Source organism: Diadema antillarum, unplaced genomic scaffold, assembly GCF_040938485.1.
Source record: "Diadema antillarum isolate AM-2024a unplaced genomic scaffold, OU_Dant_1.0 scf00000011, whole genome shotgun sequence".
NCBI lineage: Eukaryota > Metazoa > Echinodermata > Echinoidea > Diadematoida > Diadematidae > Diadema > Diadema antillarum.
Window position 1 is genome coordinate 1,143,562 of NW_027270900.1, and position 27,872 is coordinate 1,171,433.

Here is a 27,872-nt window from a genome sequence, read left to right on the forward strand (position 1 = left end):
CCCCAAAAATGAAGCCACCACAGCATGTCAAAGGAATGTCTATCCCATTGGATACAGTGCGCTTTGGCTGCCACGTGTTTTTGCTCTCCTGAACATTTGACATTTTGTAGATACGAGGTCTTGTTGCCCCAGCGACGATATATATATATATTATATATATATATATATATGTGTGTGTGTGTGTGTGTGTAAAGTTTGCAAACTGTGAATCTTACCGCTGCCTGAGCTGTGATATGTGTGCATCCAATGATCTTAGCTCCTTTGAGTGGCTTCTCTCCAGCAACCTTGTTTCTCAGCAACATTAACCCTGGCATTTCTGAGAGGAAAGAAATAAAAATGATAACACAAACACAAAAATAAAATCATGCGCAAGATCCAGGTATACCATGGCTCGACATTTACTTCTTTCTTTGGTGGCCCATTTGAGATGCTAAAATCTTCGAATATGAATTTTTTTTTTGTGCCCCAACAAAGAAACGTAGTGGCCCGAAAAAGAGTAGATATCAAATTCACTTTGAATTTTATCTGCCCGATAAGGCCATCAAAAGATAAACTTTTTTTTTTTTGCAATTTGGTGGCCACCGGTGATGTTGATTCTTGATATACTCTGTGTCCAGGGGAAACACAATTTTATCTGGGAAACAAATATATGCACACAAGTTTCTCGAGAGGAACTTGTGTTATTTCACTGTATCCACAGTCCAAGGTATCAAGTGGAAGTTAAAAAAAGATGGAAAGATATTCTGCAGGCCAAAGGACATCATGTATGTTACTGCTAGTCTCTGTGAAGTTGAAAGAGTCCTAGACTAAAAGACTAGACCAGACTCATATCTAATAGCAATGACACATATTTCTTGGGTCAAATTTTCAAATCGTTGAAGTACACTCTGGTAATGCAAAGATGTAGATTTTGATGTGGTGGGGAAAGGTGGCATTCTGAAAATCAGTGTAATTTGCCATCAATCCAGGTCTGACTGTATTTCTCATGTCATTTTCTGCATCATTTTTCTAGTGCATTTGATTATAGTAACCTGCTTATGGACAAAAAACTCACAGCTCATCTCAGGGATAGACCAAACATAAACAGAAATGAACAGATTACACTGACATAGCCTACTGCAAACTGTCTTTCTGATACGCACTAGCCACATTCCATGACAAATACATTGATAAGTTGCTTTAGCTTCAGTTGCTTTATTGTTGTTGTTTTTTCCCCATCTGCATAAAATGCCAACATGACATAGACAGGTATGGATAGCCATTTCCTGTTTGAATATATTGTTTCTTGTTGAGTATCCTTGGGAAAACAACATACCTTGTATGTGCTGTACAGTGTGTTATCAAGCATAACCGAATTTCATTACCACACAATTCTTACAACACCAGTGGCAAATTTTTGGTAGGATTAACGATCTACAAGCTCGAAATGGCATACACTCTGCCTTCTGAGAACAGAGGAGGTTGAAGAGTTCATGGCAGCCCCTGCCAAATGCATGTCTCCCTAACTAATTAAATTAGTGGCTCCCACATTTATAACATAATTTATAGTACCTACCTTGCTCTGCGATCTCGATCTCTCGGCGACCAAAGGCAGCCTTCTTGATATTCCTGACGCAGAAGTCGGAATTTCCCTTGGAGTTTTTCTGCCAGGTCAGAAAGGTTGGCATTTACTTGTTGTTATTTTCCAGCAATTCAAAATTCATTTAGGAATTACACGCGTTATTGTAAGCTCTCCAGCTAGAAAGGTGGTGTTCTGTTGTGCCTCTGTAGTGCCATCTATTCTGTTAAGTATACAGCAGCAACACATATTGAAACAAAATGATGTAAATTGTCGAGGATTGTTGGTTTGGATTTCTAATCCATTCCTATTTCCTAAATAATAATATGAAAGGGTGGGATTGTCCAACAGAGTATGACAGTAAAGGAAAATAACATGGACTGTAGCATCATTACCAGTGATTCCAGACTGTGGTACAATGAGCTTATGGTACACAGCAAATTGAATTTTTCCTTCCGCTGACAGGGCAATGGTAACTGACATTCCCTCTGTTGTTATTGCTGAAACTGTGACAGTCGAGAACTAATTTGCTAAAACCTTTGACCCCTGACCTGCAAGAAGCTTTGGCCTCAAATCCAATCAATGCATTGTCTTATCATACCATCCTTTCATAGCCTGTATTCAGACAGATAGCAGTCAAAGATATTATTGTTCTTGCATGTACTGAAATTTTAGAATCTGACTTGACTTTAGACCTTGCGACCTTCAGCAGAATGATGGCACATACATCAACAATCTGGCACAAATACTAACAAAAAAAAAAATGGATAAATTATTGAAAAGTCAGCATGATTTCCTAATCACTCTTTTTGTGCTAGTGTGGACTTTATCAAACATATAGAATTTTATGATCCTCAAAATCTAGGCTAGTGCCCTCGATGTGATGATATTCAAAACTGAGTCACAGTAGTTGGTAACAAGCCTGACAATCCGCAACACAAGGCCATGGCTCGGGGCCAGGAAACATAGCTATACAAAAAGTTGGCAGACGTCACAAAGTTATCTGCCATCAGAATTTAAGTCTAAAACGCTGTCCCACCACTATACCCTTAACTCCCCCACCCCCATCCCAAATCGTGATAATGCAGAGCTCTATATTGAAGAACATCTTCCCTATGAATAGTATGGTAGAAGGGTAAGGTTCAGGGAATATCAATTCTGAAGGCGAGCTATGAACTTGCATGCTGCAGAAATGAAATGCGTGCAGCACTGCCCAAGGTGAGCCAGAATACAATGTGTAAATGTGGAACACCCAAGGGGGGGGGGGGGTGAGAACTACATGTATTTGCGTCGGGCGTTACTTTCTTGCAAAGCCTCGTCTGGCACAACACTGACTTTTCGTGATTAAACAGATTCAGGGCGAGGTGCTGCACTATAATTGCCACCACTGAACGTGTGATGCCATAAGGGTAGAAAAGCCTTGCAATATATGGAATACCATCACAGACGATGACTCAAAGACAATAGTCTATACCACCACAAGATGCAGGGGGGGGGGGGGGAGGGAGGGAGGGAGGGAAGAGTGCTTTTTGTCGTTGTCTTATATAATACATATAATATTAGCTGCAATATTCAACTGAAGAGCTGAATTCATAACCTTTTCCAGCTGAACTAAACTTCTTTGTCTCAATGATTCTGGGAGGTGTCTGCATTCAAGGGAAACACAAGCGATATTAGAAATTTAAAAAAAAAAAAATCCCCAGACATAATCAACTCACAGTTCTACACTAATAAGCTCTAAACTATCTTAAAAACAAATACTGTTCCGAGGTTAAAACTCTAAAAAGAACAAAAAATTAGATACTTGGAGGAATGATAAACGAAGAAAGCTAAGATCTCAGACAACCACAGAATCATTGGCTCATGTGAATCTGTACTCCATACCAATGCATCTTATTGGAAGAGAAATACAGAGGAGCAGATAACGACCATCCCATTCATTCTACTGGCACTGGGAGGGAATGTTTGGTGATAGTAACATCCACCTCCCTCATGATGTATTCCATGCGCGGCACCTATAGGTATTCTCATATCACATAGCTGAGATTGATCTTGAAATACTATACAGCTGACAGCAGAAAGCCCATCATGAAATGTGTGTGCAAGCATGTACCCCTTTGCTGTAGGTGTTATTGTAGCTGGCTTGGAAAGAGAGTCTATATCAAAGGAGCACAATGTGTGTAACAAAAACTCATTTCCTTCTTATACGACATCAGCCTCAAAATAACAATGCCAAATCGTGCAGTAAACTTGCATGATTGCCTTTGCTTATTTTGCTTTCCCCATATACTGAAACGTTTAGAATCTTATCAATAATGATCATGATATTGTATGATGCGCCATGCAGTTTGAGAAGAATTTGTGAGCTGGGCTTTTGACATATAAATTGGTGAGGGTTCAACACTCTGCAAGTATCAGGAAGATATTCGTGTGTGAAATGCATCTCAATTGGTGAAAGGAATTCCCAAATTAGGGAGGTATCCACATTCTCTTCTTTTGAAGGGAAAAAAATACGAATTATATGTATCCATTTGTCTTTTTTTTTCAGGGATCCTCGAGTAGAATGTGTGAAACTTGATAGCTCTGCAAAAGCAATGGGAAGATTTTTGTAATGTACATTCCAAACATGTGTATCTGTAGACATAACACTGCACAAACCACAGATGCCAACATTGTAAATAGCATTGCAATATTCTGCTCGGGCTAAAAAGGCATGTTTTGGTGTAAAAACAGTATTTCCACCTTTCACGCATTAGACTTATTACTTGTAGTCAGGGAAAACAGATTTTTCCATGAAACCTGCAGTATTTTGTTGTTGTTGTTTTTTTTGCAAAAGACTGTACAAAACATGTAAAAGAGTAACAGTTGGCATCTCTGGTGAACTTGTCTAATTTTTGAGCAGACATTTCCTGAAACACAACACGATACCCATGTAAACAACCACCAAGCACCCTTGCTCCTCTCAGATATTCCAATCTGGGATGGACTTTCCAAATATCACGCATTTAGGAGCGTCGGTACTAGCGGAGGGGCGAGAGGCCCACTGGCACTAATTGGGTCCAAAGGGAAGACCTGCCACTCACCTGCTCCTTCACTCGAGGAGATATCTCGTCTTCATCCTCCGAGTAGCTGGAGTAGGACTCCGACGTATTGCTGTCGGTGGAGGACTGGGAGAGGGAGCGGGAGCGCCTCTTGTACCTCCTCCCGCCGGCTGCAGCCTGAGGTGGCCCCGTCTGGAAGGTGATTTTCTGGAACACACACAAACAAAAACATGGGATGAATATGTTATTCAATGTTTATTGATTATCGTAATGATGTGGTCTGCCTTGATATCTCTGCAGCCCTACAGGTCTGCAAGCACTTTATCATATCCATCTGCTTAAGTCCAACCGTAGTGTGCCTTCAAAAGATGTCTTACATACTTTTACCCTTTCCGACCAATGAATGGCATCACAACTTAATGTCATTGTGCTAATAATGTGACAGCATATATAAATAAAAAGTCTAGGAAAGTTTTACTAAACATTTTGAGAACTGGCAGTACACTTGGCTACAGCTTACACTCAGTCAATTTGAATGTACATTCAATTCAAAAATGACCTCATCGTATGATGCAGATGATAGTTCATGGCCATCCATCATGCTCACAGAATTTGGTCATCACTCCTCCAGCTCCCTGTGAAGCAGAAGACGCGCACATTTCATCTGTTTCATAACAACATGATACAGACTGCATACATCACCTTGTTCAAGAGAACATTGCACCGTAGTTTGCTGTATCTACACGCAGGAAACGAGAGTAAAGTGGTTTCTGGCCACAGTGAGGGGCATGGGAGACGAAATCTACTCAATCTCCAAGGAACTGGGACAAACAACCGTCCTCTTTCCGTATGCCTCTAAACATGTAGAACTCACTCAATGAATATATTCCTCCTTGAAAAAACAGCCCATGATAAATATGCATGATATATATTGTACCTTAAGTGAGCAACCATGTGACTGAAAGAAATCCATACATGTGCACATGAATTATGCAGAAATTACACCTTGGTATCTTAGTTTTCTATGTGTTATGTAATAATTAGTGAGAGTACTGTTTTTCATCACAAATGTGGTTCAAAACCTGCTGGCAAGATATCCCCCCCCCCCAAAAAAAAAGAAAAAAAAAAAGAGAAAGACACATGTACACATAAACATACAAACAACATGTACATCCCAACATGTATTGAATATAGATAACTGTCTACAACCATCTATTCCTGCTGTCTTTCTTCCCTCTGCCATCTATCCCTCTCTCTCTCTTTCTCTCTCTCTCCATGAGGGTGTTTGCAAGTTTCATATTCTCTCTCAAACACCTGTATATTAATCATGTCCTGAATACTTTGTCAAAGGCCATAATATTCCTTTGCCTCCATACGGTTGTATCACAAACAAAAAAGAAAATAAGCTGATCTGCAATTCTCTCTTACACAACTCATGCCGACCCAGACTTGAGATGAACCTGCCATAGTGGATAATACGCTGAACACACTCCCTCAATCCTCTCAGCAATCCATAATCTGCCCTCTGAGCTGGTCTGTTTTTCACATTTCATATGTGTGATACATAATGTGGTACATACACATGTATGTGTTCTTCCCTGGGGGGCTGCAATAGCAAGAGTGAAATCCTATCAACACTTCACAGAGCAATACTAATTTCACTGGTCATACTGTGCGCTATTGTATATGGTGTGTCATAATCTCAATGCAAGATAGTAAGAGGTTCACTCTAAACTGGAACATGCTCTCCCAATCTGAATATTCTTCTTCTGAAAGTTTCATCACCTCGGTATTATATAAGGATTGTACAATATTTTGCATAATATCCAACAGTCTGTGTATGCAGTAAATTGTGTGATGGTGCCATAAAACTCTACAGAGTGATGTGTTTCGTAAGAGAATTTCAAGCTGTATTTCTATAGGGGCTGACATTTAGAGAACAATTGAGAAGATAAATCTTGTAAAATATTAGAGTGCTATTGTATTTTTACAATATTGTAAAGATAGCTTTATATATTGAATGTAAAATTTTGTCTCAAGTAGGACACCAATTCTGTATGGAGTCAAACATTTCATGCCGGTCACTGGCTATACCATGACACAAATCTCGACAGAGACATTTAGTTGACTCTCCACAAATTGACAATGTCCTCTTGCTCAGGAAAAAGCCATCATTATACCTCAAGTCACTACTGTGTATAAAGCTGTTGTTTTCGCGAGGGTTTAATTTTCGTGAATTTCGCGAACCACAGTTTGACAGCGAATTTAACAACACGCAAAAATGTTACCATGCGCTAAGCAAATAATGTACTTATGAAGACCTCTGTGTCAATTTGCGAAAACATCATCTCACGAAAGTGTCCATGACCTCCTCATTCACAAAATATCTGTACAAGAAAATAACAGCGTATACAGTATTCTTGAAGACCTAGAATGAACAATTCTGATTTTATATAGGTCCTCACACTGCTACTAACATTGATATGAATAGCGAAGTACACAGCACTATACAGTCAAACCTGTCATAGCGATAACCTGTCTGTAGTGACCACCTGTCGTAATCCACCACTGATAACAATGCCCTCCGTGAGAAAAAGCTTGTTAAAGAACCTGTGTATAGCGGCCACCTGTCTATAACGGTCATTTTTTTATTTTTGTCTCCCTTGGGTGGCCGCTATTGACAGGTGTATATAAATGGTATACATGTGGGATTTTTGATAGTGTTACATTTTACACACACACACACACACACACACACACACACACACTCACAAAATATATATGACCAGTGAGAGAACTTATGAGAAAGAAAAAAAAAAAGCTGGCTACTGTATGTAGAACCACTGATACCACATGACAAAGAAGCATTTTCCCTTTTCGAGATAAAGCTACATAGCAATTTCCCATCAAGGGTAATATGCAACCCATTTCTGCAACGAAATGTAATATTTCGAGCAACAAATCAGCGCACTGTTATTTTCAAGAATATCAATCGACTCAAGAAATTTCTGAAACTCAAAACAATTGTTACATAGTAACATAAAATTTAAAAGCAAATTCATTGTCACACTGCAATACAGAGGAAGAGACATTTGCTTTCACATTTTGCCTTGTTTTCTTGACAGATGATCTATGATTGTTTTTACTCACAACAAATATAGTGAAAAATAATATTTCATGATCAGCAACATCTTTAAGAATGGTCAGAGCTTTGAGCAGTCAACACTTAACGCAAGCACTCTCATATTACAGCTAGAGAAAAAAAAAAAACAGTGCTGGCCTAATTATAACCATAGTCAATAAACATGATTTTCAGGACTGTACTGCAATGTTTGAGGGTACACTTGAGCATTTTACAACATTTTGTGGGTATACTGTATCTAATTGGTTTAACTCCCTCATTGTTACAGTAACTGTAATATCATCATGCCTGTATCATGACATCTAATAAAGCCTCACAGCATTCATTCTGGTAAGAAAAATAAACAAATGCTGTCTCCATTTAAATATAAAATCACACAAAAAGAATTCATCATTTTTGGAAGACAATACTGTACATTTTACACCTCTTCAATGTTATCTTAAAATACCAAATTCCAAAGCCTGAAAATATTGCGATGAGATATCAGTATTCATAAGAAAGATATCAGATGAAGGCCATTATATAGTGGGTTTGCAGAAGCCAAAAGAATTCAATAAATCAATTTAATAAATGTGCGTGACAAGTTAAAGGGATCGTACAGTTCTGGTTGAGACATAATTTCAGGTTTCTAACATTTTTTGGTGAGATAATGAGAAATCTCTTATAAAATATGAAAGAGCATGTAATTCTATGAGGAATTCAACGTTTATTTGATGACAATTGGTTTTGGAATGGCTGAGATATCCAAGAAAGAGCGATTCTAATAAAGTGAGGGACCCACACTTTATTACGATCGCTTTGTTTTACTTTGTTTTTGGATGTTTCAGTTATTCCAAACCCGATTTTCATCAAATAAACTTTGAATTCCTCTTAAACTGGTATGCTCTGTACCATATGATAAGTGTTTTCTTGGTATCTTGCAAAAAGTTAAAAGCCCAATTCTCATCTCCACCAATACTGTACTATCCCTTTAAGTTGATCACTCTATCGCCTTCAATGACATTTATCATTCAATAATGTGCACTGTACTGCAAACTACAACTGTACACAATTGTTATTGGGGAAAATTATGTCTGAAAAATTCGAAGCTATTGGCTGTTATTATGTGTTACTCCCTCCTTGGTAACATTTGTGTATCAATGCTAAAAACTTTCATTTTTATGTACTTAAGTCAAAGCAAAAGTTATCCTAATTGCATCATATTTGGCCATGGCCAATGATGGATTAAATACTTAAACCAAGATAGCAACATCCAAGAACATCAAACTAACCTCCTCATTCTCATTCTCACCCTCAGCGGGACCAACAGTCTTGGGAACATCTTCCTTTGGGGTATCTCCCTTTGGGGTATCTCCCTTTGGGGCATCTTCCTTTGGGGCATCTCCCTTTGGGGCATCTCCCCTCGCATCCTTTGGCACATCTGGCTTGACGTCCTTTGCTGCTGTATCCGGTCTCGCGTCTCTAGGAGCCTCTGGCTGGGTGCCTTGAGACATGTCCGGCTTCACATCTTTGGTGATCTCTGGCGACACATCTTTGGGGACCTCGGGCTTCCCTTCCTGCGCAACTTTTGTCTCCTCTGCTTTGGGTGGCCCGGGAGAGGCGGCAGTTCCAGCTTGTGTATTTGTGTTCTTATTAACGTCTGCACTGGCATCCTTATGGGCCTCTGTGCTCACAAGCTGCGAGGCATCAGTGCTGGCTTTGTCGATGCCGCTGGACTCTGTATTTGCCGCCTTCTTACTGACCTCGGGTGTGCAGGGAGGGACTTTGGTGACTTCTGGAATCTTGCTACTCTCTGCTTCAGCAAGATGTACCTGTACTGTTGTTGCTTCACCATTGGCACACAGCTTGTTGCTATCTTCTTTGGTGAGAGTAGACTCCATCTCAACAGAATTTATGAATCAGCCTAGCATTGACAGAGTCACTGGCGAGCAAGAAGTCACTGGTAAAGCACAAGATTTCACTGAATGCAAAATGTACAAAAGATCTCCAGCCCCGCCAAATTCTTGTCAGAGAAGAAAGGTGTTTTTTACTTCGCTGCGCACACAGCTAAAAACTTTTGCTCGAGTGGAAGACGAGCGTGGAAGAGACTGAGGGACAGTGCCACATGGAAGCAGTAAAATGTAGGAGAGCCCCTCGCAGGAACCCACGTCAATCTCAAAGATGCGGGGATTACAAAACAGGAAGTGAACAACACCAGCTGGCTAGGGCAGGGAATGTCAGGCTGATTATCGTCACCCAGACGGGATGTGCTCCATGAGAAGTACTCGAGACGGGAGCATTTTCCCCCTTAATGATCTCTGTGAAATTACATCTCAGGAGCCATGGAAGCCACACTTGACAGCTTTTGACCTTCTGTTACATTTAGTCAAAGGTACCAATAATGACAGGAGCATGGCCAACACTGACCACATTCTCTTTTTATTTTCTTTTTCATATCAATGGCAGTATCCACGTTACAAGGTTTTTATATGCCATCATAGCATGATTAATGCAGAGATCAAAGTAGGTCAATCTGCTCCAACATGAGAAAATAACATTGTGTAGGTGTATGTGTGAGAATGGGGGTGGGGTGGGGGTTGGAGAAGAATCGTGGGAGACATGCTAGAAAGTGTATCAACAATCATTAACCAACACTTCTCACACCATAGGCTGCACACGACAGTTGATATGATATTCTCATCCAGCAGCATGACCAAAAGTCAAAGAATTCAGTTGAAAATACTTGAACACAAATATGGTACATTAAAAAAAAAAAGAATTAAGGGTTTCCATGCATTCTCTAGTCTTTCAAGACATGAATTATACTTATTCATGATATGTATACAATCCCTCTGGTGCACAAAGAAAATTTCAGCAAAGTGAGTACACTGTTTACCTCTCTATGTAAACTTGAGTGGGTTGTATTTTTTACTTTGGTTCTTTTGTTTTAAATCAGTCAGTAATTACTTGACTTACAATGATAATGCTACGTACATGTAATTAGATAACATTCAGCAATAAAGCATTACTCTATCACTCATTTATTTTAAACAATATGGAGAAAGAAACAGAGACTTAAAGAAACTCAAAGTGTCATATCACGCTACTGAAGGAATAATGATAAGGATAGAACTTTCAATACCAATGGAATCATCAGCAGCATTGAATAAAGACTATGACCGTAAAGCGAAAATCAATGAATGACTGCAATTTCAGATGAACATTTCACCTAGCTCATTAAGTGCATACTTGCAATAATCTTCGGACTGCATAGATCTGCAAGCCAGTGATGATGGTTTTTGTGTGCTGACAGCGCAGGATGTGCTTGCTTTGCGAACAACCCACATAATGGGGAACAGAAAGAGTTGTGGTTATTTCTGCCTACCACCGTTGCTCAGACAACCTTTTACTTCATCAGGGATGTGTGCGTCAGAACTTGTTGATTGCCGATCATGAGATAATTTGGCCATTAAATCACAACCCAATTCACATCCTTCCAAACTTCATGAATGCTCTCCCAGTCATGGTTTGTGCTCACGAAACTCAGAAGGAAAGCAAAATAGCACTTTCAGAGTGTAAAAGTTCTTTTTCACGCAAGTAATTGCAAGGCTGATACTAAAGATGAAAACTACAAACTTTTGATCAATTAGTTCTTGTTTCTTCACTAACATGTCTGCCTTTTCCACAGCAATACTGTAACATCATTCTATATGGTACCTCTTCATCATCATGTAATGCTGCCTTAAAATACCATTTCTGTGCGAGGAACGTATTGAATCAAATAAGTGATTTGTGCATGTGTGAACACAGCTTTCTTGTGGATTCTCCAGGAGAGCCTGTCCCCAATTTCTGCCATTCTGTAGAAGGTTCAGTCTGGAGGCAATAACAGGAAATTAATTAATAAGTCTATGACAACAAGGGGATTTATAGGGGCAGGCAGAGAATCAGACAAAAGAGGTATGGACAACAGAGCCATAAAATCGCCCTCGGGCACATATCAAATATTACTTGAAAGGAGATGCTGCCTTTGAATGAGATCCTTCTCAAACGTGACTCGCGAGACAAGTGTCGCATACCTTTCATGACGCACAACACTCCCAGCAACGTGTAATCCTACGCACCACACGTCTATGCAACAATTGTCCTACGGCTTTGATTCTCTGAATATCAGTTTGGGTCGACGCACGTGCGCATACTGCATGTCATGGGAGGGAGGCATTTTGCTGTAGAATCATTTGTAATGGTGCAAAGCTTTCAATAGGATACAAGATATTGATTTTTTTTTTTACTTTGTTTATTAGTTATCAGTGTTCTTCTGCAAATACTTTAATTTCATCAAATGCCACCTCCCATGACAAATAAAGTCAAAACTAGAGAAGCACTCTGAGAGTGCAGACCTTCACCAAGCAGCTCATTTCCACCACTGATCTTGCTCTACCATAGAGATCAGTGATTTCCACCCATATGTGCATTTATGCTGCAAATCGCCCGATTTCCCAATATAGAAGCCTTTTGTTATATCAACTTCCAGCTGTGCAGCATGCCTCGTCCTAGCAGAAACTAGAGAACGCACTTTAGTGCGCATATTCAAACCTCAAAAAATGCGGAGCTTGAACTCCCAGAGGCCTTGACACTACCTGCTAAAATTTTAATAATCCTTCATAAAATCCATAAAAATTTCAGGATCCCAACCAAAATTTAATCATCTGTTCCTTGTGTCATTCTTAACCTTTCCTGTAAGTTTCAGCCAAATCCATTCATAACTTTTTGATTTATTTTGCACACAGACAAACAAACCATCAAACAAACCAACGCCGATGAAAACATACATTGTAACCTCCTCCCTTGGCAGAGGTAATAATAGATAAAATAAAATAGATGTCATCCAGTTTCTGCCAAGAACACCTGGGTCCCATTTCATAAAGAGTTGATACGATACAACTCTTGCTGGAATGGCAATTGTCATAGTAATGACAAGAATCCAGCTTCCTGATTGGCTGTTGCTACTGGGAGTTGCCGTTCTAGCAAGAGTTGCCATCCTAGCATCTTTTATGAAATGGTGCCCTGGTCTACTAAAATGTAACATGAAAATTTTGGAAATCCTGCAATGTGTGCTACAACAAAACTACAATGTATGTTGCTCAAGCTAACAATGTCTTTCAGCAATATGAGATTTGAATTTCACCTCAGTCTGCATTTCAAGCATATCCCCATTTTACTCATTTTATTCATTACAATAACATCCAGTTTATTATTCATTCATTCATGTATGCATTCACTTTATCTAGCCATCTGTCTTACAGATGCATCTATTCATGGCTTCTTCTTCTTAAATTTCTGGATTTTTTCAGATTTCTTCTAAGTTTGTTTATTTGTTTGTTTTTTTATAAAGGAGACTGGTAGGATGGAACAACATGGCACATACAGTACTTCGTATGTTTATCTGCCTGAATCACCATACATTTGCACATTATTTACAGTGTATGTTGTATCTTTAAAAGAGAGTCATGTCTACAGTGCAAACTGTAGACGTCTGTGTATCCTGTATGGAACTTTGTGCCAGATGGCGCAGACCAGGCGTTTCAGGACGTGTGTGGTTTGGACAACATGCTCACCCGCACATTCAACGTTCCCCTGCCGAACACAGAGGGACCGCAGAAATAGTCAATTACCATCTATCCCAAAGCTGTCCTTGGCTTGCGGCACGCACCAGGAATGGAGCCCTCTTACGACGACATCACAGACAGTTTTGGTCACTGTCATCATCAGGTTGCCGATTTCCAAAATGTTCAAGAAAAACAAAATCATAGTGTGGCTTCAGATTTTTTCGGGCTACTGTATAATGCACAGTTCTACAAATTCCACGTTGCCCATGGTCACTCTGCGCCAAAAAGTGAAATGCCTTGGTTCAAGCTGACTGTGAAAATTTAGATTTTAACACACAGAGTTGTAGAAGTTTTTGAAATATTGAACTTGGATAAATTTCTAACACATGGAAGTTATGGAATTTTACAAGTTTCATATTTCTCATGAAATATGACATTGGTCAAAGTTACATTTTGCAAATTGATGAAGCAATAATGTCATCACTTCACGTCTTCTTATGATCAGTTTTGGAGAAGCACAAAAAGAAAAAGACAAGACAACCCTGTACCATGCCACTTTTTTCTTTCATTCGAGGTCTCAAAAGAAGAGATGTGTCAATTCCAATACAATATAATCATTTAGACTTTACAACAAATCATAAATGATAAGGTTCAACAAATAAAAATACAATCAAGCAAGTCCTGCATGTGCTGAGAGTTAATATTGACAATTGTTCATCGTGTGTGTGTGCGTTTGCTTCTTTTTTATTTGGCTCATCCAGGTAAACTTGGCAGTAAAGAAAATCTGTGTATTCAGCTAATCTAAAGTAAACATTCCATTAAATCATAATAAATCTGGTTAATTTTTTTTTCTTTAAGGATCTCCCCCCCCCCCCTCCTTCCCAATTTGTTACCAATGACGACAGTAGGACTCTTTATATAGCACATTAAATAGACAGCTGGCTTTTTGTTGGCAAAGCAGGATGGGGGACTTGAACAAATATGCTTGTTGTGCTTCAAGAGGAACCGCCTTTTATGACCATAAAACAATATATATGATTTCTGACAAACCCAAATAAAAAAATACAAGAGTCCAATAAAATGTTTCATTCTATGTGTAGTTTGTATCAAGTACAACATGTGTTTAATTGCGGAGGCTTCCAGTATGGCGCATTTCCTCTTGGATATAAACTTACCCATTTTGTCATACACACACACACACACACACACTTTTTTTTTTTTTTTTTCAACGATGTTTATTCTGTTCCATTCAAAGTAATAGAAAAAAAAATAACAATTTTCATTTGCTACAATTGAAATGACGAAAATATACATTTGTGATCATAATAGCAAATTTGCTATTGCTGTACATAATGACATAACAAAAATTACATTTTCATGAACAATTATCAATTTACATACAGTCACTTCCCCTATATGCTCTCAAAAAAAATTGCTTAAATTTAACAGTGATAATTCAATTCTTCTAGCATTAATCTTAATAATCATCCAAATGAATTATGCAGCAAAATTATACAGTAATAAATAATGGAACCATATTATTTATCAACCAATACCCGCCCACCTACTAACTCATATCCCTTCCTGAGTCCCTATGACCACCCCCACCAGTTCCCTCCCTTCCTGTTTCCTCCCCCACCCCTATCTGTACACATGCAACACACAAACACAAAAAAAAAAATGAAGAAAAGAAAGAGTGGAATACTATGGAAACATTACTATTTTCATAAAAGTCACAGACGTTGCACGTAGCTTCAGACTGGTTTATTCAACGAAGTCTCAAAATATTCCCATTTTTGTAAATGTACATATAGCTTCCCAGCCTTGGTTGCAAGGATTTTTTCCTCATTTATTAATTCAACAATAATCTTTTGCATCTTTTCTCCAGTGGGTAACTTATTTCCCGTTCTAGATTTTAAAATAATGTATTTTATTAAGATAATCAAAGTATTTACACATTTTGATCTATTTGAATAACCCAAGATTCCCCCAAATATATCTCTCCAATCCATATTCCTTAACTCATTTATATCAAAATGATTAATTATGATTTCCCATAACGGTTTCACTTTAACACAGTGTAAATAAGTGCAGATAAGTTTCAGGCTCATGTTGGCAGAAGGAACAAAGGCTGTCTGTTACAAAACCAAACTTCATTAAACGCTCCTTAGTGTAAACTACGCCATGTAACATCATAAATTGAAATTCTCTATATTTTCTTATCAATGTACACTTACTCAGTTTAATAAAAAGATCTTTTATTTCTTTGTTTGTATAATCATAGCTACTGTGGTCATCTTTAATTTGTAAAACATAAGATGACTGTAAATCTTCCACCATAGCCTCATATATTTTTCTCGATTTTAAAACTTGCAAATTTACTCTCTGACCAGAAAAAAAATCAATTTTAAGTCAAAGTTTGTGGAATCAACTTGCTGAAGTGTACCTGCTCTCATAGAGTCCTTCCATTTCTGGGGTATAGCATTAAATATATCATTCAGTTTAAGCAATTCTTCTACCTTAAAACCAAGACCCAAACTTTGAAAATGTGACTGAGATCTCAAATGACCGTTATCTAATATATCTTGTATTGTAATTATTCCTGCATCAAATAAATCTCTATGAAAAAACATCCTACCTGCTATGCGTACACTCCTATTATTAAATATTATTGGATTTACAACCTCATTTTCCAAGTGCCTATATTTATAGATATCGAGCCAAACCTTCAATATTTCCGAATAAAAAGGTAGTACATTATCTGTCATGATAGATGAATCACAGTCACACATAAACAGGAATCTACCTCCTACTGTACTAAAACAGAAGTCAAAAAATAATTTCCACCCAACTTCTTCTTCTCCATATACATGTAGAAGGCGTTTTAGCCACATAATACGTTGTGCCTTAACAAATAACCGAAAGTTCGTCATTCTTAAACCCCCAAACTCATAATCTTGATACATAATATTTCTCTTTATACGGTCTTTTCCATGCCATAAGAAATCAAAGGTAACACACACACACACACACACACACACACAAACACACCCTCATACACAAATATTGAGGCGTAGGTTAGGGATTCTGTGTGAGCAAGGGTATTGCTGAGTACAGTACTCTGTGCTTATTCGGGTAGTGTCTGGCAGAGCAATTTTTACCCCATTATTAAAAAGCGGAGTACCCGATTAACTGGAAAGTATGTTAATTCATTCAAAACTAGAGGTTGTGTTGTGTTCATGCCAGACAGGGGGACTCCAAACAATCTTGGCGTGAACAGGCATGAACATGGCACACACTTCTGGTGACCGGAACTGTTTGTGGCGGAGTGCACATATGTGCCCACGAGAAACTGCCACCTGTCTCAAGGAGAAACGCCCGCCCACTGGTTTCCATAGAAGCGTATAAGCATGCCGACTTTACACTGGACAACCAGGGAACTCTAAACGGGGTCTCTCTTATCCCCGCTGAGTTAGTATTAACAAAAAACACTTGTTTTCATCTGGCATGTCTTGTGGGTGTCTTCCTGAGGTCCTCCAAGACAGGGGGACTCTCAACGGGGTAAGAGGAAGCTTTCTGGAAGAGTACTGTAAAGCACGATATTTTCACAGCTTGAAATTTTCGCGTGTTAGAGACAACAGCTTTCTTTCGCAGCATGAAATTTTCATGAATCGCCACAGGCATTCAATGCATATAGTGTATACAAGAACTTTGCATGCATTTTAATTTTGCAAATCTTGGCTCTCCTGAAATTTGCGAAATGAAAATGCACACAAAAGGACGACATACACATACACAGAGGCTTATTCCCCCACACCAAATGTGTTCTCTTTCCCCACTTACATGTAGTACCTACCCACCTACAACACCAAATATAATGGACATGTACAGTGTGCCTCGTATGGTACAGATCTCTCTCTCCATTTATAATATCAATGGATGCATCTGTCTGTCCCGTGTATGACACACTATTTTGCTTGCTTATCTCGGTACACACATTTTCATGATCTAGATTTCTCTTCCTTCCCCTGTTTGGTTTCACTACTTGTGTAGTTCAATACGTGATTTATCACTTCGTCTATTCCCACTTTGTCTATTATGGCCATTTAGTCTCAACCCACATGGTCTTGTCTCTCTTCCACCTCCCTGGTCTTACCCTGTTTCATCTACAACCAGTTCGTCTAACGACCATTTAGCCCAATTGCCACTTAGCCTCATTATCTATTAGTCGGTCTACTTCCAGATGGGCAATGTCCATTTCGTCTAATACTCCCAGTTTATTAGACAATATGGGAAAAATCCAGAGTAAAAATTGCAATAACAACAGCTGGTCATTAGATATGATAATTAGCCAAACTGGACATTAGACCAAGTGAGGATTAGACCAAACGGGCATTAGACGAAATTGATAGTAGACCAGATAAGTTTAGCCGTAGTGGTGTCAGACAAACTGGGAAGTAGACCATCTGATATTTGACCAAGTGGCAATAAACCATTCAATATATACATGTATATGCTACATGTATTTTCACGGCATTGTAAAAAACATTTCAAAAGGGTCTGTGGGAATTACAAGGAAATAGAGAAAACAAAAGTTTCTCAGGCCCCACATGATTGCAAAGCTAAGGCGTCCATCCTTTCACAAACATAGAACATGCTGTGTGATTCAGTGCCACATGGATTAGAAACCTCTCAGCTCCTCTCCAGCGAAGTTGATGAAAATATATACAATGTATATTTAGATCATCGAGTGTTATTACTGTTTTTCTTCAATGCTTAACACACCTGTACACTGTACTTGTAAGCAGACCGAAAGCCTAAGTAATGCTTTCAAAACCTTGTTTTGACAGGAACTGACCCAAATCTGTTCTTGGGGAGGGTTGCTCAATAAAGCAAATTCCTTGCACTGCACTTGTCAGTGTACATGTATTTATTGCACCCATGTCAATTCTGGTGTAGAATTGAGGTTTCCAAACAACTTTCAGGGAGTTTGGGGCAGTTGATAAACACAAAGCTGTTTTGATTATGGGGTTAGAAATGCATTTCTGAAATGCCATGAAAAGGGCTATCGTAAACACGTTTGAGCCAGAAACATATGATAAATACAAAGTTGTTTTGAAATCCCTTTATAGCTCAGACCTCCCCACGCCAACCCCTGCCAACTACGCATCTTCCCTCCTTGAATTAAAATTAGCAATGGAGCTGCACAGTGACAGGCCTCCAAATGGACTCGCGACCAGACGCAAGAAAAACAACAACTCGAGAATGCAAAGGCGTTTTGATAGTGGGTACTAAAACGCAATTTAAACATGAAAGTTGTTTATAAATGCAGCCAACCGCACCCACGGTTCTAGCCAATTTGTCCTTAAAAAACAAAACAAAACAAAACAAAACAAGCAGAAGTTCATATTGCTCTTGCCAGCCCATATCAGTATGAAGCATTTTCCTTTCTTTGTTGTGCTGTGCTGTGCCATTCCTATGTGTAATGTATACATTGCATTAGTATTTAAAATAGATTTTTTTTCTTGTTCACATTGATAATAATTAAAAAGATAAAATAAAGACATTACGATATGTTGGTATTCCTGAAACCTGCAACTACATCTGTGGGTCTTGCTTTCACTTTAGTCAATGTTAGTTCAGTGTCAGGTGAGCAGTACTGGTGTAATTTGTATGTGTACATGTGTACAATGGCCATGAGCATGTGCACCATGCCTTGCTTGAGAACATGGTAGAAAATGGGAAGTGACTTGAATACTAAGCTCCTCAAAAATTTAGTGATAGCTATATCATTTGATAGCCTCCTATGTTCTACCGCATCACCCTTTACACTTTGTTTGATTACACTCATATGTGATCCTGTGCTGTTTCTGTGTATGAACTCTAACGCCCATTTTGAGGTCTTCCAATGGCAAAAGGAAACAACATCGATTAACGCATCAGCAGAGACAAGATTTACTCTTTTTTTTAGTTTAGACAGCTAATTATGCATTATGTCTATATGGCAAAAATCATAGAAGGCCATTATACATGTATGCTAGGCAGCACCAGTAGGTGTGTAGCTCTTTTGTAACATTTAGTGATGCGATATTGGTCCTAAAATTATTTCCTATCCAGATACAAGATATTTCTTGCTTATATCATACAGCGTGAGGTCTCAGATAACATGATCACAAAATAAATACTGTCACTAAAAAGCACACATCTTTGTTAATTTTTTTTCTTCTGTGACTGTAATCCCTCTAGCTATAGAATTGCTATAACTGAAGCACAGTCATACAAAATAATAACACCTCTGGCACCCTTCCGGCGGAGGCATAAAAAGCATCTCAAGGGAAAACTACCCAAAGTTTGCGGGGAATAGTTATTGGTACAAGTTTCCAAAATAGATAATTACTGTATAATGCTGGCTAGCAACATGAACAAGGATAGGCAAGATAGACATTACCACTTCTGTTATGTGGTTACGTTGGACATATTCAGGCAAGGATTGTTCATGTTTGGGTTTTAATTGTAGTTTTCTCACATACTGTTAATCTTGTCTGCACAGACGCACGAGACTGCAGCTTTAAGCTAAACGAGGTGGGTTGGAAGTGCAGGGGCCTCCCTGCCCTGGCTTAGAGCCTCCCTGCCCTGGCTTAGAGCCAGGGATCTGTGTAGGATAGGCTCACAGTCATTCAGAAAGGACCTGCCTTCAATACTATTACTATTGCTATTTCCTGCCTCATTTCATTCCTACTGCAAGTGAGGCATACTGCTACTACAATGTATAATTCAATACTGTGAATATGCACTTGCAAAGAAATACTTGCGGGACGGTACTAAAAAAAAAGATGGAGAGTCAGTTCCATTGTAAGCCCTCTGAATTTCTGTCACATGCACACATACAACAAAATCTCCACTATAATATCTGTAGCGTGTTACATCCATAATGTGGTATGGAGGCAGTGTCGTTAAGAATGAAAGAATCTCCTTTATTTTCGAGAAAAGATGACTTTCTTTGAATGCTTGAGACATGTGTAAAAAAAAAATGTCAGCAAAAGGAAACACTGAAAGCTTGATGCTTGGTTAGTCTTCACTGCCATAGGAATGTCATATTTCAACGTCAGGAGCATTCCTAAATATGAGAATGAGAATATCTGTTGAAGACTGCCACTCCTTAAAATCTGAAGGCAGTTTGATATTCACTGTATCTCCAGCTAAGGTTTTTCAGTTCACTGACAAATCTGTTATGAAGAAACTTTATCTTTTGGATTATAGCATAAAACATGTTTACATCAACAGTGTTGAATGATCACGTATGACATACATTCTATTGTTTTTTGGGTGGTTTTTTTTGTTCTGATTGTTTGGTATTTTTCTTTTTTGGCTGAACAGCTTTACACATAATCTGAAACAAACATATTATATAGAACAAGAAGGGATACTTGTGGGGAAATTGAAAAACGAGAGAGAGTATTCAATAAAGCCATCTTTGTTCCGTCTTACTTGTAAAAACATGTCATTTAATCCAAAGTTGGCAAATGACTGGTATGCATACTACAAGCAAATGGTAAGCCGAAGACCTTTACAATTGTAGCGTGCTTTAAACTACAATGTACATGAACCATCCTCCAAGGTACCCTCTGAGTTGTTAAAGAACATGTTTTAAAGACATCCACATGTGTGAACATAATGAATCATTAAATAAGCATCAGTGAACATTTGAGCCGCTCTCTTCCCGAGGCATGCTTGATAATAGTTTAACGACAATTTGATTGTTAGGAAGTCATCTGATAAGGCATGCTATCAATGTGTCAGAGTAGTAGTCTTTGCCCTGTGAAGTGCACTCACAGTCGTATCCGATATATTCTCCATGTGTCTGTGTGTAAAGTCTCTGATTTCACATTTCTCAATAAAATTTTATTTCTTACCTCTCATCAAGACAGAACAGTATAGACACTTTATTACTCACCCTTTTGACAAAACAGTTCAAGAGAATTCTTTGTTTTGTTTTTTTCTGCAAACTATTATGAGGACTTTTGTTTCTTATCAAAGCCATAGGGGATATGAGAATTGCAGGTACAATGTACATGGCATTTTTAAGGTGTCAAAGATATTGTCTATTATGTGAAATGTTGATGTTTTACTTGTTTTTTTTTATACTCTGTAGCTCTACTCTTTGCTTGTTTTGTCGAACTCCTACTCATACCTGTATTTCATTACTTTCATTCAAACCATCTCCCACTCTCGGATAAATGCACAGACTCATCTTTTGTGTGTAGAGGGATATATACATTGTATATACATTGTACCATAACGAGTATCAGTACAAACTTGTCACATTTTGTGTTACATGTACTTGTGTGTGACTAGTATACATGTACATGATCTTAGAAATGGATGGAAATAATTTCCAGATCAGGAAAGTTTTATTCTCTTGTCAGCACATGAAGAGGTATGGTACAATGTTTCAGAGTGCCTCCTACAGTTGGCAGCTATGCATATTGCGACAGTTCAGTACAGCCAGGGCAGCCTCTTATGCCCCCCTGTGTAGGTACTGCTCTGCCAAGAAGACACACTATTTGCATTAGAATTACGTACAGGGTACTATTTGAAGTTGTGGATCAAAAATTTTATTGGTCAACATCTTGACAAAGGATGTAAACAGTATACAGGGATCAAGTTCAGGATCCCCTGTGAGTCTAGGGTCCTAATCTACTACTGTATACCACCATGCTCCCAAGACAAATCTAATATTAAACACATAAGGCTAACAGAAATTAGTTGGAGGCAAGATGCCAATTACATCACCAGTATTGGCACAACCCTCGACATACAGTATGAGAGAAAGGAAATTGCACAAGGTCTACTAATGTCAGACTGATTGTTTTCTACACTTGAGTGCCCATGAGATTAGATGAATAACTAGAAAAGCACTCTGAGAGCACAGATCTCCGCCAAGCAGCTAATTTCCACCCATACACACATCCTGAAAATCGTCTGATTTCCCAATATATATAGAAGTCTTCTGTTTACAATGTATGTTATCAGCTTCCAGCTGCACGGCACCTCGCCCCAAGCAAAGCACGCATTTTAGAGCGCGTATACATGCAAACCTCAAATACGCGCAGCTTGAATTCCCAAGTTCATTATTGACCCTATCTGCAAAATGATTTTAAAAAAACCTTCAAAAATCCATAAAAATTCTTCGATCGCTACAAAAGTGTCATCATCTGTTCCTTGTGCACACAAACAAACAAACAAACCAACAAACCAATGCAGATGGATGCCACGGATACACTGTTGGGCCTGGTACAAGGTGATCAGTAGAAATAACCAAGTAAAGAGTCACAAGTAGTGGAGCGGATTCATTGGGGCTGCCTGTGAGGCGCACACCCACACAGAGCCGCAGAGCCTATAGGATGCAGTTTTCGCAATACGGTTTGGTAGCCGTACACGAGCGCCATCAAGTGCCATTAAAGTGCATAGCGTGGAAGAGAATGGTGAGAATTGTAATTTTCACATTGCAAGATCATTAAAGGCTGAATTATCAGTTTTACCTGAACATTATTCTTAACAATCTTTATAACAAGTGGCAATTTCATTGTAGTTGATACTAGTTCTATTTCACCTTGCTGTCAAATCATTTATACTTAATCATTGATTTTTAGCTCCTGTTTACTCGAAAGATAAGCTGCATAACAGAAGATGTCTATAATACTAGCTTCAGATTATGGAAGCAGTATTAAATGCCGCAATCGCTTGAAAGAGCAAGTACTTTTGCATAACATGGAAGTCAACGTCGATATTTCACAATGCTAGCATCCCGCTGCATCCAGCAGAGACAGCATGCAAGCAATGCAAGCTGTGGGATTTGCAGATCAAGCTTGTGCATGTGCACGCACAGGAGGAGATTTCTGTGAACAGTGTTTTATTGTACAGCTTGCACGGTGTCTGCGCTGGATGCCACGGGACATGGAAATTCACAAAGAAAGTGAACCCGTAATATCTACAAAGTGATTAGTTTGCTGACAAATTCAAGTACCCTCCTCTATCAGTGTGAAATAGTAATTTTGAATAGATCTGCACATAAGATCACGTTAGTTCTGCCTTTACTTTTCTCTTTATTCATTACGAATATTTGCAAAATGTCAGACTTCACTTTCATGGGGCCGGTTCGTGCATGGAGAGGCAAGAGCTGCAGAAAAAAAGTACCAAAAATTTCAAGCCTGATCAGGCCGATAGGTGCAGCAGCCCTGCATTGAGGGAACCTGCTAACGGTTAGTAACGGTTAGCACCCATGTTTCAGTAGGTCACATTAGTTGATTAAAACTGAATTTTCGTCAAAAAGCCCAACAAAATTTTTCTTTTTATCATCGAGAGTGGACGTGTGTGTAACAAAAATATCACCTTGCAAACTTGCGACATAATTTAGCGTTAGATGTGAGATGGATGATAAGTGACCAGGGCAGGGGGCATCACGAGTATCTCGCCCCGATCTGAGGGCCTCGTGACAAGCACGGCCATGCTCACGAGGAGGGATCCTTATGAGCAGGAACCCCCCTGAGCTGGCCCTGATGAATTGGTGGTACAGCTACAGGTAGCATCTGTGTCTCCATAGGCTACATGTACATTGTACATCTGAATAATGAATAGTATGCCAGGACAGACGCAGACTTACTCATTGCCACTGTTGAAGTTCCAGATGCACAAATTTCTCACAATCTCAGTCATCAGTAACCTTTGGCTATATAATTTTCTTTACCTTGCTTCACGAGTATTATCATGTCATTGCTGACAATCCTTTATCTGCAAATAAATTTCCTCTTATTCTACAACTATTTAGATTCTACTAAATACAAATCTTGCTTCTAACCGTTTAGTCGTTACTTCATACCAGGGAGGTGGGAAGTTAAGAGGTTCATACTTACCCTTTCCCTTGATACAGTCTCAGGATGCAAGGGCTTCGAATCGGCACGCGAGCGCTCGGACACCTTGCCATTACCACCACTGTTACCACTCGAGCCAGAGGTACTCGCTCCCGCATCAGCCATATTTCTCTTGGGAAAATGTACACCTAATTCACAATTACAGTTCAGAATCGGGCAAAAATGCCACACCAGTCCGATGTTTAGAATACAGTAGATTTATTGATACAAGCTGATATCTAACAGCTATGTTGGGCAATGCTGTAGCACGTCCCGATTTGTAGAGAACGCATGGACCTTCTCGCTACGCACTTGGCACGAGTTCTTACGATATTGATACACACAATGAATGCAACGGATGTCTACCGTATACCGCACCGGTCGCCGAATAGTAAATTAGGGAGCTACAACGCAGTGCTACAGCTGATATCGGTCTCCCACACATGCTCTTCGCACGTTCACCCAAAAATCGCGTGGACCGTGTCGTGGTAAAAGCTGGATCGCGATAACTTGCTCGTTGTACGCTCGAAACCATTGACCGCAGGACGACCTAATCGTAATGAATAATGCAACAGATTGACAACCGACGCAATGCTGACGCTTTTATCGACTGACCAATGACAGAGTAGCAGCATACACAAAACTTGTTTCATTGGCGAAAAGTTCTGAAAGGCGGTCAATTTAATGCTAAATCCTAGGCAACAGGAGCACGGGCGAATAGGCAGCCGGGGTTGAACCCTTTCCTTCCATTCTACTACGCAACATTCTACATCTGTGCAATCAAGGAGGTTAAAGAGATGGAGTTCCAGCTGGCTGTAATTATTCAGTTGTCAGTTTTCTATGGATATGCACAAAAGAATTCCACAGGGGCATTTGTGCCATTGATGGTCGAGGTTCAACGCTGTTGCCTTTCTGAGCAATCTGAAGATTATTTTGAGTGCTAATGTTGGCTATATTTTGCTTATCTATCACCTAATGATAAAGCATACAAAACAAAGTATATCCCATCCAGAAATATGTGCCATAGGGTAAATCGGAGCTGTATGTTGTAAAAAGATATGAAACTGTGCCTTCACTGAAAAGTTGATCATGTTATTTTCCCGATCACTTCCAACAAATAAACCCGATATGGTATAATCTATACAAGTAGAAGTTCTTTATTCATTGAAATGTCAGATTAGTGTAAAGACAAGTAAAACTAAGTAATTTTTATTTTTATTTCATATTTACACAATCTTTTATTCACGCATCCCTGTGTCTTTACCAGTACGTACCACTCTTCTATTATAAGAAATGAAAAGTAATTTCTATCATAAAAACAAAAAGATCTTCCTTTAGAGAGTGGCTGGTCTTTATGCAATATTACACGGATCAATTGTCTTCATATCTGTGGGGCAGCTCTAGTTTGGCACATACTTCAAATAATTTTGAGTGGTGGCAACAAAGATGGGATCAAAGGGAACAAGATTGTTATGACTCAATCTCTTGAACCTCCTCGGTAGAGCTGATGAAAGCCATGAGCCAGTTGTCTATTGCATACCGGGGACACACTGTCATACATTTCAAATTTACTCTCCGATCCAAGTATCTACTTAAAAGTATGTCAAGAAATCATATACACAAAAACAACAACAAAGGCCTCATACTATTGTATCATAATCATGAACAAGTGCACACCATGGGTATAAATAAGAGAGAGAGAGAGAGAGAGACAGAGACAGAGAAACAATAATAAGATGTAACGTCTTGCATCTGAAACGATGCAGAAACTTATTTATTCGTGACCAACAGAGTTTCAATGGGAAATTGACCTTGCACAAAAACATTTGATTTTGAAAAAAAAAAAACATATCTCTTTTATTTTCCCATCAAAAAGTCCATATCTCCTTCAAATTAAGAATAAAAGCAAAATGGTGTTATGAGGCACTGACTGAAAGAGCAAGTGATGTCAACTGTACTCAAGTCATATTTTTGCAAAGAACAGAGGTCACACTTAAAACTCTGCAAAGAATTGCACAACATGGTGGAAGTCTTGCACAGAAATAGGCTGTTATAAATCTAAAACATGACATTTACCTCATCACTTATGACCAGTAAATAGGAGCTTTTGCATATTTGGTTCATAAATTGAAAAAAAAAGAAGTCATGCTACAACCATTTGGGCACATGAAAATACTCTTCTAAGTAACATGACCATGAGTTATCACTTATGTAAACAATTATTGTGCGGACCAAAATCTCTTTTGGCAAAGAAGCAACATGCTAAAAGATAGCAGGGTCTTGTATTCTATAAGAAAAGTCCTAGAAAGCTGTCAGTATTTGTTGTTGTTCTTCAGCAAATGGTTATCATCAGAGATATGGCTGATATCACCCTCAAACTCTTTATTACACAGGGTTTAGTCTTGCCAATCTTCTTACATGATTATCAAAGTAATGTGGTGAGCCACTACATGTTACATTGTATATCTTCACAGCTTAAACACTAGATTTGATACTAACTGGTCCTAGGATTTGACCTTCCAAGGAAACATTATTTGACCTAATGAGGTATGTATTGGTAATTGCTGCAATGTCATCACACTTTCCTTACGAATTGAATGTCACATATGACTCTAAGACATCAAAACTGGCATTGAAGCATGCTTTCCTCATTCTGATATTTTTCTCTCTGCTCCTAACAGGAAACACTTTTGCAGTGCCCTCGACAGTCAGCTATTCTACATTTTGCTATTGCTTGTGCCACATCCCAACAGTTGGAGCAATATTTCAAGATCATGACAGTTGTGTATTAAGCACTGGCCAGTGTGTCTGGCACAGAACAGTGCATGATTCATTGTTAAACTGTAATTTTTGTACAATGATCGAATCATATCTTATCTAACCAACTGGAAGTTCTCTTACATGATCTCACTTCAAATATCAGTTGCTAGTTTTGCTGGTCATCAGTATTTGGTGAGAATCAGAGGACTATAATGCTGATGCCTTATGTCATCAATACAGAACAATTATCTCAGACTTTGAAAGGTGTGCATATAAAAGTATGGTGGTACACATAATGCCTATGGGGATTTGCTATACACCTCCCCTGAAGCTTTCTTCGTTTTGATTAAAAAAAAAGTTCATCCTGTCTCAAAATTAACATTAATATGTGCATTTCACCAATCTCATCTAAATTATGATAAACCTGAAAAAGTCTTTTGATTTATCTACATGAAATTACAGAACCACAACCCCATCACAATGGTACATGTATAAACAATACACACAACTATCACTTGAGTTTGCTTCTTCACCACTTAAAGGACAAGTTCACCTTCATAAACATAAGGATTGAGAAAATGTAGCAATATTAGTAGAGCACATCATTGAAAGTTTGAGGAAAATCAGACAATCCGTTCAAAAGTTATGAATTTTTGAAGTTTTTGTGCAGTAACCGCTGGATGAGAAGACTACTGCAGTGTATGAATAACTTAGATGTCACATGCGTACAACAATATAAGGAAAATATAAAAAGAATTTCACAAAATTCCCTCTTTTGAAAAAAGTACACATTCCCCTGACTCGTTACCGACAAAATGTTATGGGTAATATTATTCCCCCTGCCTTTAGAAAGAGGTAAGTCAAGTGCTCTTTTAT

The 27,872-nt window shown here is 38.7% G+C and overlaps 1 protein-coding gene across 1 annotated transcript in view; it reads right to left on the reverse strand.

The window, feature by feature from the left end:
- Positions 1 to 24,466, reverse strand: part of LOC139720653 (S-adenosylhomocysteine hydrolase-like protein 1) — a 50,440-nt gene extending 25,974 nt beyond the window's left edge. The window contains exons 1-4 of the mRNA XM_071632013.1: positions 24,240 to 24,466; positions 4,642 to 4,806; positions 1,556 to 1,643; positions 216 to 316 (exon numbers count right to left, since the gene is read on the reverse strand). Of these exons, the coding sequence (XP_071488114.1) occupies positions 216 to 316; positions 1,556 to 1,643; positions 4,642 to 4,806; positions 24,240 to 24,362 (477 nt within the window). The 5' untranslated portion in view covers positions 24,363 to 24,466. The remainder of the gene's footprint in view (positions 1 to 215; positions 317 to 1,555; positions 1,644 to 4,641; positions 4,807 to 24,239) is intronic.
- Between the last annotated feature and the right edge of the window lie 3,406 nt (positions 24,467 to 27,872).